Genomic DNA, 15,877 nt, shown 5'->3' with positions numbered 1-15,877 from the left:
CTGTACACAAGAACATACCATATATCAGTACAGCAAAGTAAAGCCAGTGTCACAGCACTTATACAAGCTTATGATTGTGTTACCCATTCTCGTCTTCCCCTGGCCAGATATCATCTTCGTAGAACACATCATCTTGACCGTTCTTTGAAATATATGTGAATAGCTCAGGATACCTATATCACAGAAAATTCTGAGATTCAGATGCATATTTAATATTACCATTCAAATCAGTTTTATCTTAAGCAATCAATGTGTGCAAATAGCAGAAAATGCTAAAATAATTCTCTATTAGAAAGTATTTCAGTCTACTGAGGACATCAGTGGTGAAAGACACTGGGCCAAAAACGGAAGATTTATCCTTTCCTTGAACATCACATCTCATACAGAACCATGAAGACTCCCTTCAGATGTGAAGAACACAAATCTGTCAGTATTTCATCATAGCTAAAAACAGACAGAATTATATGTATTCAATGTATACTAGTGTACATATATTTCCCGGATAACTTGGTAGACATTTCCTGCTACTAATGTTAAGGCCTCATGCAGATGGCTGTTGTTGGCCTGTGCCCATGCTGCGGACCACAAATTGCCGTCCGCAATGCACAGTTCACCAACCTTGTGCCTGCCGTATGCAGACCCATTCACTTGAATAGGGTCTGCGATCCACACCACAAAAAAGTAGTGCATGTACTCTGTTGCGCACAGCACCTTCCGGACCCATTCAAGTGAATGGGTCTGCATTGGTGATGTGATACACAAACGGCCGGTGCCTGTATGTTGCAGACCTGCAATACGGGCACCGGCCAACAATGGCCGTGTGAATGAGGCCTTAAGGGATTTTCCAGGATTTTAAAATTGGTGGCCTATCCTCAGGATAGGCCATGAATATCAGATAGACAGGGGTTCAACACCCCACTGATCAGCTGTTTTGTTGTAGCAGCTCCAGCACTGGAATTAGTAGTGGACGAAGCTAGTAACTCCGGCGCTGCTCCCACTCAAGTGAATGGAAGCAGAAACTGCAGTTACCATTTTCGTACAATACGCAATAGATTGACCTGTGTAGTTCCAAGGCTACACAAAAAAAACAGCTGATTGGTGGGGGTGCAGGGTATCCTGAGGATAGGACATGAATATAAAAAATCCTACACAACCCGTCAGTGCTTAGAAGAGCTGTACAGGAAGGGTCAGATGGTTGATTTCCTTGTTATCTCTCAAAGGCCATGTATTAGGCAGTAAAGACTATGGCAAATGTAAAGTTAACTAAACACATAATTGAAATTAACTCATAATGCTGCAGATAAAATTTCAGGAGGACGCAATTGATCAAGATCAACAATAGTTTTATCGCTCATGCAAATGTTCATTCCCCTGTGTAACATGGCTCATTTTTCCTTGATTGCATCTTTTATGATGACATGATTACTTGTTGGCAGCACATTCCCTCGTATAAACTGCGGACAAAAATGGTCAGTGTATGAGAGGAGGGAACAAACGTGGATGTGAACACAATACATAAGTGAACTTGATAATCATAAGGTAACTCGTGTAGGTGTGATATATAGACGACCTAGCCAAGTCAAAGAATTAGATGATCTACTAGTTGAGGAAATAGCTAAAATGAAATTGAAAGGGGAAGTTATCATTATGGGAGTCTTTAATCTTCCTGATGTAAACTGGAAAACCAAAATAGCTAGTTCTGCCAGGAGTACAGATATTCTAAACTCCCTACTGGGATTATCTCTACAGCAAGTAGTTGAGGAGCCAACCCGGAAGGAGGCCATTTTAGATTTAGTATTCACAAATGGGAATTTGGTATCTGATATTACTGTAGGGGAAAGCTTGGGATCCAGTGAACACCAGTCAGTGTGGTTTACTATAGGTACAGTGACTGAGTCACACCACACAAAAACAAAGTTTTTGATTTTAGAAAAACTGACTTTTCTAAAATTTGATTAGAGGTATACGAGTCCCTATCAGACTGGAACAGTTTAAATTGAGTCCAGGAGAAATGGGACTACTTAAAAGTGGCACTATTGAAGGCAACAGATAATTGCATTTAGTAATTATATATATAAAAAAAAAAAAAACGAGGATGGAAATTTATAAGATTAGGCAGAGATAGGTGAAGCAAGTTATAAGAGCTTCTAAAGCACAGGCAGAAGAGAAATTAGCTCAGTCAGTGAAAAAAGGCGATAAGACATTCTTCAGTTACATAAATTAAAAAAAGGAAATTAAAACAAGGAATTACCAAATTAAAAACAAAAGAAGGAAAGTATATGGAAGAAGAAAGAACTGGCTGACTGCCTCAATGAATACTTCTGTTCAGTTTTTACAAAGGAAAATGAAGGAAAAGGACCTCAGTTGGGGGGGGGGGGGGGGAAGACTAATGATTCTTTTGATGCAGGTGTCTTTACAGAGGAAGAGGTTCTAAGTCAGCTGTCTAAAATTAATATAAATAAGTCACAGGGGCCTGATGGGATACACCCAAAGCTATTAGAAGAGCTTAGTGGTGAACTAGCAAAACCATTAACAGATTTATTTAACCAATCACTGGTAACAGGAGTCATCCCAGAAGATTGGAAATTACCAAATGTTGTGCCCATTCACAAGAAAGGTAGTAGGGAGGAATCGGGCAACTATAGGCCAGTAAGCCTGACATCAATAGTGGGGAAATTAATGGATACTTAAAGGGACACTGACAGGCCCAATAAGCATATTTAGCTATATACACTGCTCAAAAAAATAAAGGGAACACTTAAAGGGCTTCTGTCACCCCACTAAACCTTTTTTTTTTTTGCTTACTTATAATCCCCACACTGCGATTTATGCCTACATAATCAAATGAATCATTTTGGTCCTGTAGATTTTGTTTAAAACATGCTTTTAAAATATGCAAATTACCTTGCTACCAGCAAGTAGGGCGGCTACTTGCTGGTAGCAGCCGTATCCTCCGATCCTAAAGACGCCCCCTCCGCATTGTGATTGACAGGGCCAGGGAACGGAATCGTTCTCTGCTGGCTTTGCCTGTTAGCATTCAAAATCTGGCGCCTGCGCCGCACCTGTCTTCAATCGGCGCAGGCGCACTGAGAGGCGGCCGCTTGCTCGGCCGCTCTATCCTCAATGCGCCGGGTGTAGATGTGACGTCATCGGCGCAGGCGCATTGAGGATGGAGCGGACGAGCAAGCGGCCGCCTCTCAGTGCGCCTGCGCCAATTGAAGACAGGTACGGCCGCGGCGCAGGCGCCAGATTTTGAATGCTAACAGGCAAAGCCAGCAGAGAACGATTCCGTTCCCTGGCCCTGTCAATCACATTGCGGAGGGGGCGTCTTTAGGATCGGAGGATGCGGCTGCTACCAGCAAGTAGCCGCCCTACTTGCTGGTAGCAAGGCAATTTGCATATTTTAAAAGCATGTTTTAAACAAAATCTACAGGACCAAAATGATTCATTTGATTATGTAGGCATAAATCGCAGTGTGGGGATTATAAGTAAGCAAAAAAAAAAAAAAAAAGGTTTAGTGGGGTGACAGAAGCCCTTTAAACAACACAATGTAACTCCAAGTCAATCACACTTCTGTGAAATCAAACTGTCCACTTAGGAAGCAACACTGAGTGACAATCAATTTCACATGCTGTTGTGCAAATGGGATAGACAACAGGTGGAAATTATAGGCAATTAGCAAGACACCCCCAATAAAAGGAGTGGTTCTGCAGGTGGTGAACACAGACCACTTCTCAGTTCCTATGCTTCCTCGCTGATGTTTTGGTCACTTTTGAATGCTGGCGGTGCTTTCACTCTAGTGGTAGCATGAGACGGAGTCTACAACCCACACAAGTGGCTCATGTAGTGCAGCTTATCCAGGATGGCACATCAATGCGAGCTGTGGCAAGAAGGTTTGCTTTGTCTGTCAGCGTAGTGTCCAGAGCATGGAGGCGCTACCAGGAGACAGGCCAGTACATCAGGAGACGTGGAGGAGGACGTAGGAGGGCAACAACCCAGCAGCAGGACCGCTACCTCCGCCTTTGTGCAAGAAGGAACAGGAGGAGCACTGCCAAAGCCCTGCAAAATGACCTCCAGCAGGCCACAAATGTGCATGTGTCTGCTCAAACGGTCAGAAACAGACTCCATGAGGGTGATATGAGGGCCCGACGTCCACAGGTGGGGGTTGTGCTTACAGCCCAACACCGTGCAGGACGTTTGGCATTTGCCAGAAAACACCAAGATTGGCAAATTAGCCACTGGCGCCCTGTGCTCTTCACAGATGAAAGCAGGTTCACACTGAGCACATGTGACAGACGTGACAGAGTCTGGAGACGCCGTGGAGAATGTTCTGCTGCCTGCAACATCCTCCAGCATGACCGGTTTGGCATTGGGTCAGTAATGGTGTGGGGTGGCATTTCTTTGGAGGGCCGCACAGCCCTCCAAGTGCTCGCCAGAGGTAGCCTGACTGCCATTAGGTACCGAGATGAGATCCTCAGACCCCTTGTGAGACCATATGCTGGTGCGGTTGGCCCTGGGTTCCTCCTAATGCAAGACAATGCTAGACCTCATGTGGCTGGAGTGTGTCAGCAGTTCCTGCAAGACGAAGGCATTGATGCTATGGACTGGCCCGCCCGTTCCCCAGACCTGAATCCAATTGAGCACATCTGGGACATCATGTCTCGCTCTATCCACCAATGTCACGTTGCACCACAGACTGTCCAGGAGTTGGCAGATGCTTTAGTCCAGGTCTGGGAGGAGATCCCTTAGGAGACCGTCCGCCACCTCATCAGGAGCATGCACAGGCGTTGTAGGGAGGTCATACAGGCACGTGGAGGCCACACACACTACTGAGCCTCATTTTGACTTGTTTTAAGGACATTACATCAAAGTTGGATCAGCCCGTAGTGTGTTTTTCCACTTTAATTTTGAGTGTGACTCCAAATCCAGACCTTCATGGGTTGAAAAATTTGATTTCCATTTTTTCATTTTTGTGTGATTTTGTTGTCACCACATTCAACTATGTAAAGAACAAAGTATTTCAGAAGATTATTTAACTCAGATCAAGGATGTGTTATTTTTGTGTTCCCTTTATTTTTTTGAGCAGTGTATATATGAATGCACAGGTCTTCTAATGTGTATTAAAAACATATAAGTATAACCCCTGTCCACCTTATAAATACAGCAAACTGATGTTTTATAACCTGAAGTAATCGCTTTTCTTTCTGCCCAAGGGGCGGCGTTTCAGCTTCACTTCTGCCCAGCCAAGCCGCCCCGATCCCCGCCCCCCCCCCCCACACCGCCGTTTTGAAGCGCCGCCCAGCTCATCAATATTCACTTCGCTAGGCGGCTTCTGCTGTCCCCGACGTTCCGAGATACTGCGCATGCCCAATAGAAAGCTACGGGCATCGGACTCACTTTCAGCTTCTGCGAATGTGCCCGGCACCCATAGCTTTCTATTGGGCATGCGCCGGATCTCGGAACGTCGGGGACAACAGAAGCCGCCCAGCGAAGTGAATATTCATGTGCCGGGGCGGCGCTTCAAAACGGCGGTTGGGGGGCGGCTGGCTGGGCAGAAGTGAAGCTGAAACGCCGCCCCTTGGGCAGAAAGAAAAGCGATTACTTCAGGTTATAAAACATCAGTTTGCTGTATTTATAAGGTGGACAGGGGTTATACTTAAATGTTTTTAATACACATTAGTAGACCTGTGCATTCAAATATATAGCTAAATATGCTTATTGGGCCAGTCAGTGTCCCTTTAACCCCTTAAGGACTCAGCCCTATTTCACCTTAAGGACTTGGCCATTTTTTGCACATCTGACCAGTGTCACTTTAAGTGCTGATAACTTTAACACGCTTTGACTTATCCAGGCCATTTGGAGATAGTTTTTTCGTCACATATTGTACTTCATGACACTGGTAAAATGAAGTCCAAAAAATTATTATTTTTTGCATAAAAAAATACCTAATTTAACAAAAATGTGGAAAAATTTGCAAATTTCAAAGTTTCAGTTTCTCTACTTCTGTAATAAATAGTAATACCCCCAAAAATTGGGTTGACTTTACATTCCCCATATGTCTACTTCATGTTTGAATTATTTTGGGAATGATATTTTATTTTTTGGGGATGTTACAAGGCTTAGAAGTTTAGAAGCAAATCTTGAAATTTTTCTGAAATTTACAAAAAAAAAAATTTTAGGGACCAGTTTAGGTCTGAAGTCACTTTGCGAGGCTTACATAATAGAAACCAACCAAAAATTACCCCATTCTAGAAACTACACCCCTCAAGGTATTCGAAACTGATTTTACAAACGTCGTTAACCCTTTAGGTGTTGCACAAGAATTAGTGGCAAATGGGGAGGAAATTTGAGAATTTCATTTTTTTGCCTAATTATCCATTTTAACCCATTTTTTTCCACTAACAAAGCAAGGGTTAACAGCCAACAAGACTGTATCTTTATTGCCCTGACTCTGCCGTTTACAGAAACACCCCATATGTGGCCGTAAACTACTGTACGGCCACACAGCGGGGCGTAGAGTGAAATGTGCGCCGTTTGGTTTTTGGAAGGCAGATTTTGCTGGACTGGTTTTTTGACACCATGTCCCATTTGAAGCCCCCCTGATGCACCCCTAGAGTAGAAACTCCATAAAAGTGACCCCATCTAAGAAACTACACCCCTCAAGGTATTCAAAACTGATTTTACAAACTTTGTTAACCCTTTAGGTGTTGCACAAGATTTAATGGAAAATAGAGATACAATTTCAAAATTTCACTTTTTTGGCAGATTTTCAATTTTAATATTTTTTTTCCAGTTACAAAGCAAGGGTTAACAGCCAAACAAAACTCAATATTTATGGCCCCGATTCTGTAGTTTACAGAAACACCCCATATGTGGTCGTAAACTGCTGTACGGGCACACGGCAGGGCGCAGAAGGAAAGGAATGCCATACGGTGTTTGGAAGGCAGGTTTTGCTGGACTGTTTTTTTGACACCATGTCCCATTTGAAGCCCCCCTGATGCACTCCTACAGTAGAAACTCCAAAAAAGTGACCCCATTTTAGAAACTACGGGATAGGGTGGCAGTTTTGTTGGTACTAGTTTAGGGTACATATGATTTTTGGTTGCTCTATATTACACTTTTTGTGCGGCAAGGTAACAAGAAATAGCTTTTTTGGCACCGTTTTTTTTTTTGGTTTTTACAACATTCATCTGACAGGTTAGATCATGTGGTAATTTTATAGAGCAGGTTGTCACGGACACGGTGATACCTAATATGTATACAATTTTTTTTATTTATGTAAGTTTTACACAATGATTTCATTTTTAAAACAAAAAAAAAAGTTTGTGTCTCCATAATCTAAGAGCCATAGTTTTTTCAGTTTTTGGGCGATTATCTTGGGTAGGGTATGATTTTTGCGGAATGAGATGACTGTTTGATTGTTACAATTTTGGCGTACATGCGACTTTTTTGATCACTTTTATTACCTTTTTTGGGAAGTAAGGTGGGCAAAATTTAAATTTTATCATAGTTTTTTATTTTTTATTTTTATGGCGTTCACCGTTCCGGTAAAGTAACATGACCGTTATCCAGTGGGTCTGATGTCTGTATAATACAGTACAATATATAGTGTGATGTACTGTATTTTACTTACACTTTGTCTGAACAGATCTATGCCTTTAGCCAGGGACCGCGGGGATCAGAAACTGCAGAAAGCGCAACAAACCACGGGTCTGAATTGACCTGCGGTTTGTTGCGATCGCCGACATGGGGGGGGGGTCACAGGACCCCCCGCGCATTTAGTCGAGGTGCCTGCTCAATGATTTGAGCAGGCACCTTGTCCCGATCACAGCCAGCCGAGCGGCAGTGATCGGAACAACACATAACGTACCGGTACGTCATGGGTCCTTAAGGACTCAGGAAACATGCCGTACCGATACGTCATGCGTCCCTAAGGGGTTAAGGAGAGGATTGTGGAACATCTAAAATCCCATGGATTGAAAGATGAAAAACAGCATGGGTTTACTTCAGGGAGATCATGTCAAACTAATCTTATTGATTTTTTTATTGGGTGACTAAAATAATAGATGGAGGAGGTGCAGTAGACATTGCTTATCTAGACTTTAGTAAGGTGTTTGATACTGTCACGCATAGAAGGCCTATCAATAAACTGCAGTCTTTGAGCTTGGACTCCCATATTGTTGAATGGATTAGGCAGTGGCTGAGGGACAGACAACAGAGGGTTGTAGTCAATGGAGTATATTCAGACCATGGTCTAGTTACCAGTAGGGTACCTCAGGGATCTGTTCTGCGACCCATATTGTTTAATATCTTTATCAGCGAAATTTAACAGGGTTGATGTTCCTGGAGGGATACACCAAATGGAAAAGGATTTAGGAAAACTAGAGGAATGGTCAGATAATGTTGATAAGTGCAAGATAATGCACCTGGCGCGTAAAAAAACACAAGAGCAGAATATAAAATCAGTGATACAGTCCTAACCTTAGTATCTGAGGAAAGGGATTTAGGGGGCATTATTTCAGAAGACTTAAAGGTAGGCAGACAATGTCATAGAGCAGCAGGAAATGCTAGCAGAATGCTTGGGTGTATAGGGAGAGGCATTACCAGTAGAAAGAGGGAGGTGCTCATGCTGCTCTACAGAGCACTAGTGAGACCTCATTTGGAGTATTGTGCGCAGTACTGGACACCATATCTCCAGAAGGATATTGATACTTTGGAGAGGGTTCAGAGAAGAGCTACTAAACTAGTACATGGATTGCAGGATAAGGGTACTTTCACACTTGCGGCAGGACGGATCCGACATGCTGTTCACCATGTCGGATCCGTCCTGCGGCTATTTCGCCGTGCCCCCGGGCCGCCGCTCCGTCCCAATTGACTATAATGGGGACGGGGGCGGAGCTCCTGCGCAGCACGGCGAAAGGCCGCCGAACTAAAATTACTGCATGTCAGGTTTTTTAGTCCGGCGGCTTTCGCCGTGCACCGCCGGAGCTCCGCCCCCCATTGACTATAATGGGGACGGAGCGGCGGCCCGGGGGCACGGCGAAATAGCCGCAGGACGGATCCGACATGGTGAACAGCATGTCGGATCCGTCCTGCCGCAAGTGTGAAACTAGCCTAAAACTTACTAGGAAAGATTAAAAGGACCTTAACATGTATAGCTTGGAAGAAAGACGAGACAGAGGGGATATGATAGAAACTTTTAAATACATAAAAGGGAATCAACAAGGTAAAAAAGAGGAGAGAATATTTAAAAGAAGAAAAACTGCTACAAGAGGACAGTTTTAAATTACAGGGGCAAAGGTTTAAAAGTAATATCAGGAAGTATTACTATACTGAGAGAGTAGTGGATGCATGGAATAGCCTTCCTGCAGAAGTGGTGGCTGCAAATACAGTGAAGGAGTTTAAGCATGCATGGGATAGGCATAAGGCCATCCTTCATATAAGATAGGGTCAGGGGCTATCCATAGTACTCAGTATATTGGGCAGACTAAATGGGCCAAATGGTTCTTATATTCCGACACATTCTATGTTTCTTTGTAACTTGCTATAGCTTTGACTGGCGCTTTTTATGGCCTATACATCTGCTATTATGGTTACGACTGATGCAAACCATAATGACAACTGATAAGCATGTAGCAGGTAAAAACCATTGCTCAGAGGATTCCCTTCTCCTTTCCCCGGGTGAGTCGTTGTGATAAAGAATTCTTCTACTGAGCACCAGAAAGAAGTTCCAAAACCAGACATATTTCAATGAATTAAAACTTGAGCGGAAAATGAGAAGCCACCTTTAAGAACAAAACCAGTTACAGCATACATATAGCCATTAAAGAAATTGGGGTTTTATACATGGTGGCTTTTATTACCTCTCAATATACTCAGCCAGAAGCTGCTCGACAGCAGAGGAATAGGTCCATTCAGTACCAATCCTCTTCGTATAACCAGGAACCTCTTCATTTTTCTTATTGAATTTCAAATTCAAGCCCACATTTGCTTTTTGTTCCCCATGCGGACTAAAAGACAGGACACATGGTTACATTTCATGCAAATCTGAAATTTCACTACACTTAAAGCAATCATTTTAGGTACAGGTACAAATATAGCCTCTGTCTATAAACCAAGGGAGAAAATGAGTGATGAAAAGGCTTTGGTAGTGGTGTCAACTTTACAAACCCAGGATCCCTTTTTGGTTTTTACTTAAACTGCAGTAACTAAATTGAGAAGACATGTAGGACATAGGAAAAGGAAATGACAGAAGATGGTGTTGGTTGTGTGTTAAGAAGGATACATATTAGGATTAGTGTTGAGCGAAGCGAGCTTCAGATGCTTCATCCGAAGTCACTTCGTTCAAAACTTCGGAATAATACTGTACAGAGATTCATCTCCGCACAGTATTAGAATGTATGGGCTCCGATGAGCTGAAGTTAGTTATTCACGAAGTCGTGCGTGACTTCGTTGAACAACTTCGGTAGTTAATTTTTTTAAGTAGAAAACCACTCGGGACCGAAGCAGAGTTTGGTTTCAAGTTTTAAAGTGGTTTTCCACTTTAAAAATCTATTACTGAAGTTATTCAATAAAGTCACAAGTGACTTTGTGAATAACTAACCTCGGCTCACTGGAGCCCATACATTCTAATACTGTATGGAGACAAATCTCCGTACAGTATTATTCCGAAGTTTTGAACGAAACGACGTTGGATCCGACACTGGCTTCGCTCAACACTAATTAGGATTTAGGAGGTTATATCCGGAATGAATAACAAGAAATATGTAAGTCTCAGCAGAATATGCAGGAAAGTCATTTTCCCATCACAAACTCTCCCAAGGTGGAATAACATTTGGTGAGTAGTTCTCATCGCTTCTAAGCTCTTTCAAGCAGGGCTCTCACTCCTATGGTTTGACTTCTGAAGTAGTTTGCTAAGGCCCTTTAGACTGGCCAACAATTGGGGCAATTATTCGGAAAGAGCGATCCTAGGATAGCTTGCTCCCGATAATTTCCCTGTGTAAAGGTGTCACCAATCACACACTTATCTGGTGAAAGCATTGCTGATGTGGAAACCTAAATAATTGTTTCTGGGCAGCAGATCGCTCTGTGTTAACAGTGATCTGCTGGCCAGAAACTGTTCCTCTGTGGGGGACCAGCGACTGTAGAAGCGATCGCTCGTCCCCATACCTGGAAGATGATTACTAAAATGTAAATGCAGCTCTCACCTCTTCTGATGAACAGGCACTTACTGGGAGCAAACAGACCGTCCCAGATAATTGCCAGCTCTGCCTGCCCGTGTAAATGGGCCTTAACTCTGTAAAGTCCTTCCATGCAAACCAGAGAATTATCATGTAATATTGAAATGTAAGCCAATAAAGGGAAAAAAACAAACAAACACTCAATTGATATACTTGCAGCTATTTATACTCACTTTTTTTTGGATCCCCGGCCAATGAAAATACTTCCTGTAAACCTTGAAACAAGGTATCCATTAACTCCCAGGCGACTAGCCAAGACATAGCCAGGATTATATTTTATTGAATATTTCTAGAAAACGAAACAGAAACTATTTAACTGTGAACCCACCTACGGTAAACCACAGACCTGTGTTCTGATATCTATGAAGCATTCTGCAGAATTTACTAGGTAATGAGAAAAAAAATAAAAATTGTGGCTGCAGGCCAATACCAAGAAAAAAAATAAGTTCAAGACTTATAGAAAATATTCTTTGGAAAAAAAAGTTGCCAAGTATTATTAGCAATCTGCCCAATAAAACTAAACCAAAGGAAAAAAATACTGAATAAAATAGCTAATAACAGAAGGAACAGAGGACTAGGCTTATAGCACTGCATAACTAAGCACACGTATCATTCAGGAATTAGGAAAAAGACAGGAAACAACCATTTAGGAACTGCAGCCCTAACCCTAGAAAATACCGGATCCGGCATTCCGTTAAGTGTTTCGGAATTTTGGACGGAGATAAAACCGCAGCACACTCTGGTATTATCTCTGTCCTGAAAAGGCAAAAAGACTGAACTGAAGACATCCTGATCGGATTGCTCTCCATTCAGAATGCATTAGGATAAAACTGATCAGTTCTTTTCCGGTATTGAGCCCCTAGGACTGAACTCAATGCCGGAAAAGAATAACGCTAGTGTGAAAGTACCCTAAGAAACTGCTGAATATGATTATTACAAAAATGGTTTAAAAAGGGCCCCGGACTTTATAAATTAGACAGACATTCCAGGTTAGTGTTGGTTTACACCTCAGTTCAACTGATCCAGCATGCACCAGTTTTTAACCAGCCGAAAACCGACACTTATGCCGGAAACCGGCTGTATCCTCACCAAACCCATTATAGTCAATGGGGTGTTGGGGTGAACGACAGTATATGGCTAGGCCGGATTTGGTGAACACTGGCAGGCTGTTCTCTGCCAGAACAGCCTGCTCGATCAGTTAAAAGGAGATGTGAAACTACCCTTACAAACTTGCCTAAATATTTGCACCAGGCTCCTAACGGGTCATTTTCTATTGATGCCTATGGAAGTTTGATGCCTCCTGAAGAAAACTGACTGGATCCTATACAACTTCAGCTATGTTTCACATCACTTTCTCACGTGTATTAAGTGTGTATGCCAGGAAAGCTCTCTACAAACATGCAAAACGTTCACAGCTTACATTAGCCTGTCGGAGGCCAAAGCAGGGTTCTTTTGGCCTCCATCTAGCTGGTATACATCAGCATACCATGAAGAAAACAAGGTATCGAATAGCATAAGTAGACTGTACTACTCTATACAATGGTATTCGGTAAAAATGCATATGTTAAATGTATACAAAGAGATCCTTTGGGTACCACTGTATATGGCATCTATTGAAGAAATGCGTTTACATGGGGGCGAAAAAACAGGATGTGAACACAGCCTAACAAAGGTCTGTGAAAAGAAAAGTGCGTCACAAGTTTGTATTCTGGAACAGCTACAGGAACTTACATGCTGGTTCTGTATTAAGGCATCAAGCTCTGGTTCACAGGTAACGCTAAATAGAACACGAATTCTGTTCTCACTGAGAACATCGGATGATTCTTGCACCTGAAGGTTGGAAAGTATAGGAAAGCTGCTTTTAGCTTTTGAAACAAATATGCATAGTGCAAATGATCTATCCAGCACATAGGCAGAGTAGATTAGATACCTCTCCCATACAACCATAGTATGGAATACCCAGCATGAAGACCGTGCTTCCAGTGGAAAACAGTTCACCAAGTGTCTTGAAATGAGAAGAGCCAGATTCAAAAGCTGTAATATCCTGAAATAAAGAAGCAAAACAATAGAGAGTACAAGTGTTTAGCCAGGAAGGTTTACTTGTTATCATCGCAGTGCTCACCTTCACAACAGCCTGGTATACAAAGGGAAGAACCTGCTTGGACCACTGCTTCTCTAGGACAACGTCTCCATTTTGTGATACCTGGTACCGACGACCAGTAAGCAGCTGGGCATATATAACTACTGACGTATCATTGATAATTACGCCTTTTCTTTTATGGTAGCTTTAAAGAAAATAAGGTTATGCTCAATACTTTAGCATATAAAAAGGAAAAGAGAATTCCAATAAACCTAGTGGCTACATCAGCCTTTCATTATCAACTTACTGTTCATTTATTCCTTGCACTTCCTTTATCCAGATGTTTCGCTCTTTGCTACTGACATGCACTATTTTTGTCAGAGGAACTGCCCTTCCAATATACAGCTTCTGGGTTCCTTGAGGCTCGTCCAAATAAAGCCTAAAATAAGGGAAAGGGAACATACAGTGATAGTATGAACCCCAATAGCTTCCAGATATTCCACACTTTATTCCACTTACATTAAAGATTTTGCAGTAAAGTGACTTAAAACAATGTACATACTTAATTTCTCCATCCGACACTGCAACCACTCGAGCTTCTTCCAGATGAGGCCAATTCACAAACACAGACTTCCCGAGCACAGCAGAGGCCACATTTTCCACCTCCTGTGGGTAGAGCAATCAAATGAAGAAGCATGAACAGTGCCACATTACTACAATAAAATATGATCGGTATCCACAACCTTGATTCCAAAAAGTTTATATTCTGTGTAAAATGTAAGTAAAAACAGAACAAAATGATTAGCAAATCTCATAGACCCATATTTTATTCACAATAGACCACAGAACACATAGCAGATGTTGAAAGTGAGACATTTCGCCATTTCATGAAAAAAATGAACTCCTCTAGAATGTGATGGCAGCAACGCATCTCAAAAAAGTAGCAATAGGGCCATGTCTACCATTGTGTAGCACCCCCTCTTCCAAACTGAAAATGTCTGGGAAGTGAGGAGACCGATTGCTGGATGTTGCCCCATTCTTGCCTGATGTAGGATTCTAGCTGTTAAAAACAGTCCTGGGTCATCTTTGCCAGATTTTTCGTTTCACGATGCACCAAATGTTTTTTATTGGTGAAAGACCTGCATATCATTGAAAAGTCATTTGCTGGTGTTGGTCCACTGTTATATCAAGTCAGCGCAGCCATCTACCAGAACATTTTAGAGCACTTCATGCTTCCCTCTGCTGACAAGCTTTATGGAGATGCCGATTTCATTTTCCAGCAGGACTTGGCATCGGCACACTGCCAAAAGTATCAATACCTGGTTTAATAACAATGGTATAATTGTGCTAGATTGTCCAGCAGACTCTCCTGACCTAAACCCCATAGAGTATCTACGGGGTACTGTCAAGAGTAAAATGAGAGACACCAGACCCAATAATGCAGATGAGCTATCAATGCAACCTGGGCATAACACCTCAGCAGTGCCACATGCTGATCGCCTCCATGGCACGCCATATTGATGCAGTAATTCATGCAAAATGAGTCCCAACCAAGTATTAAGTGCATGTACTGGACATACTTTTCAGTAGGCCAACATTTCTCTATTACAAATTAAAAAATGTATTGGTCTTCTATAATATTCTTATTTTCTGAGATACTGACTTTTGGGTTTTCATTAGCGGTAAGCCATAATCATCAACATTAAAAAAAAATAAATGCTTGAAATAAATCACTGTGTGTAATGAAGCTAAATAAAAATACAAGTTTCACTTATTGAATTGAGTTACTAAAATAAGCAGCCGCTGTCAGGACAGGAGAATATGACGTTCTAAAACTTCTGTTTTATTGAGATGCTCTGTTCAGCATTGATAGTACCTTTCCAGATGTGTAAGCTGCCATAGGCATTATTGCAATTTCATACTGAGATGCAGGCTTTTGAACTGTATGCTGATAAGCTGGATGGTCTTTCTCCTCTAAAGTCTGCAGGACATAGTGTTCATAGTGTCCAAAAAGAATTGCAAATATGGATTCACCTGACCACAGAACAGTTTTCCCATTTCGCCTCAGTCCATTTTACATCAGCTTTGGCCCAGAGCAGCGTTTATGGATCGTGTTGACATATGGCTTCTTCTTTGCATTTCTGGATTGTATGGTGAACTATGTTCATACCTAGTGATTTCTGGAAGTGTTACTGAGCCCATGCAGTGATTTCCAGTAAAGGATCATGCCTGTTAATGCAGTGCTGCCTGAGGGCCCATAGATCACGAGCATCTAATATTGACAGTCAGCCTTGACCCTTGCACACATGGATTTCTCCAGATTGTCTGAATCTTTTAATGAGATTATGTACTGTAGATGATGGGATACTCAAAATCTTAATTTTATATTGAGCAACATTTTTCTGAACTTGTTCTAGAATTATGTGACAGATTCTTCTGAGAGACTCTCTATCATGCCCTTTTTATACGTACTCATATGACTTAGTAGCAAATTTCTCCTCTGGCTGTATTTTATAAGTACCACTTACTTTTTCAGCCTTTTGTTGACCCTGTCCCA

The 15,877-nt window shown here is 42.1% G+C and overlaps 1 protein-coding gene across 6 annotated transcripts in view; it reads right to left on the bottom strand.

Moving 5' to 3' along the window:
• The window catches only part of XRN1 (5'-3' exoribonuclease 1), a 118,013-nt gene that overhangs the window by 39,107 nt on the left and 63,029 nt on the right, over positions 1-15,877 (bottom strand). For 4 of the 6 annotated variants that reach the window (XM_040428062.1, XM_040428063.1, XM_040428065.1 and 1 more), the window contains exons 19-26: positions 13,883-13,986; positions 13,628-13,759; positions 13,363-13,525; positions 13,171-13,284; positions 12,972-13,070; positions 11,414-11,529; positions 9,864-10,010; positions 84-173 (exon numbers count right to left, since the gene is read on the bottom strand). In XM_040428062.1, the coding sequence (XP_040283996.1) occupies positions 84-173; positions 9,864-10,010; positions 11,414-11,529; positions 12,972-13,070; positions 13,171-13,284; positions 13,363-13,525; positions 13,628-13,759; positions 13,883-13,986 (965 nt within the window). Of the gene's footprint in view, positions 1-83; positions 174-9,863; positions 10,011-10,898; positions 10,901-11,409; positions 11,530-12,971; positions 13,071-13,170; positions 13,285-13,362; positions 13,526-13,627; positions 13,760-13,882; positions 13,987-15,877 lie in introns of those variants that run through there. The other 2 variants (XR_005778225.1, XM_040428067.1) reach the window with 2 other exon arrangements.

Source organism: Bufo bufo, chromosome 4, assembly GCF_905171765.1.
Source record: "Bufo bufo chromosome 4, aBufBuf1.1, whole genome shotgun sequence".
Lineage (NCBI taxonomy): Eukaryota > Metazoa > Chordata > Amphibia > Anura > Bufonidae > Bufo > Bufo bufo.
This window is presented reverse-complemented; position numbering and strand designations above follow the sequence as displayed.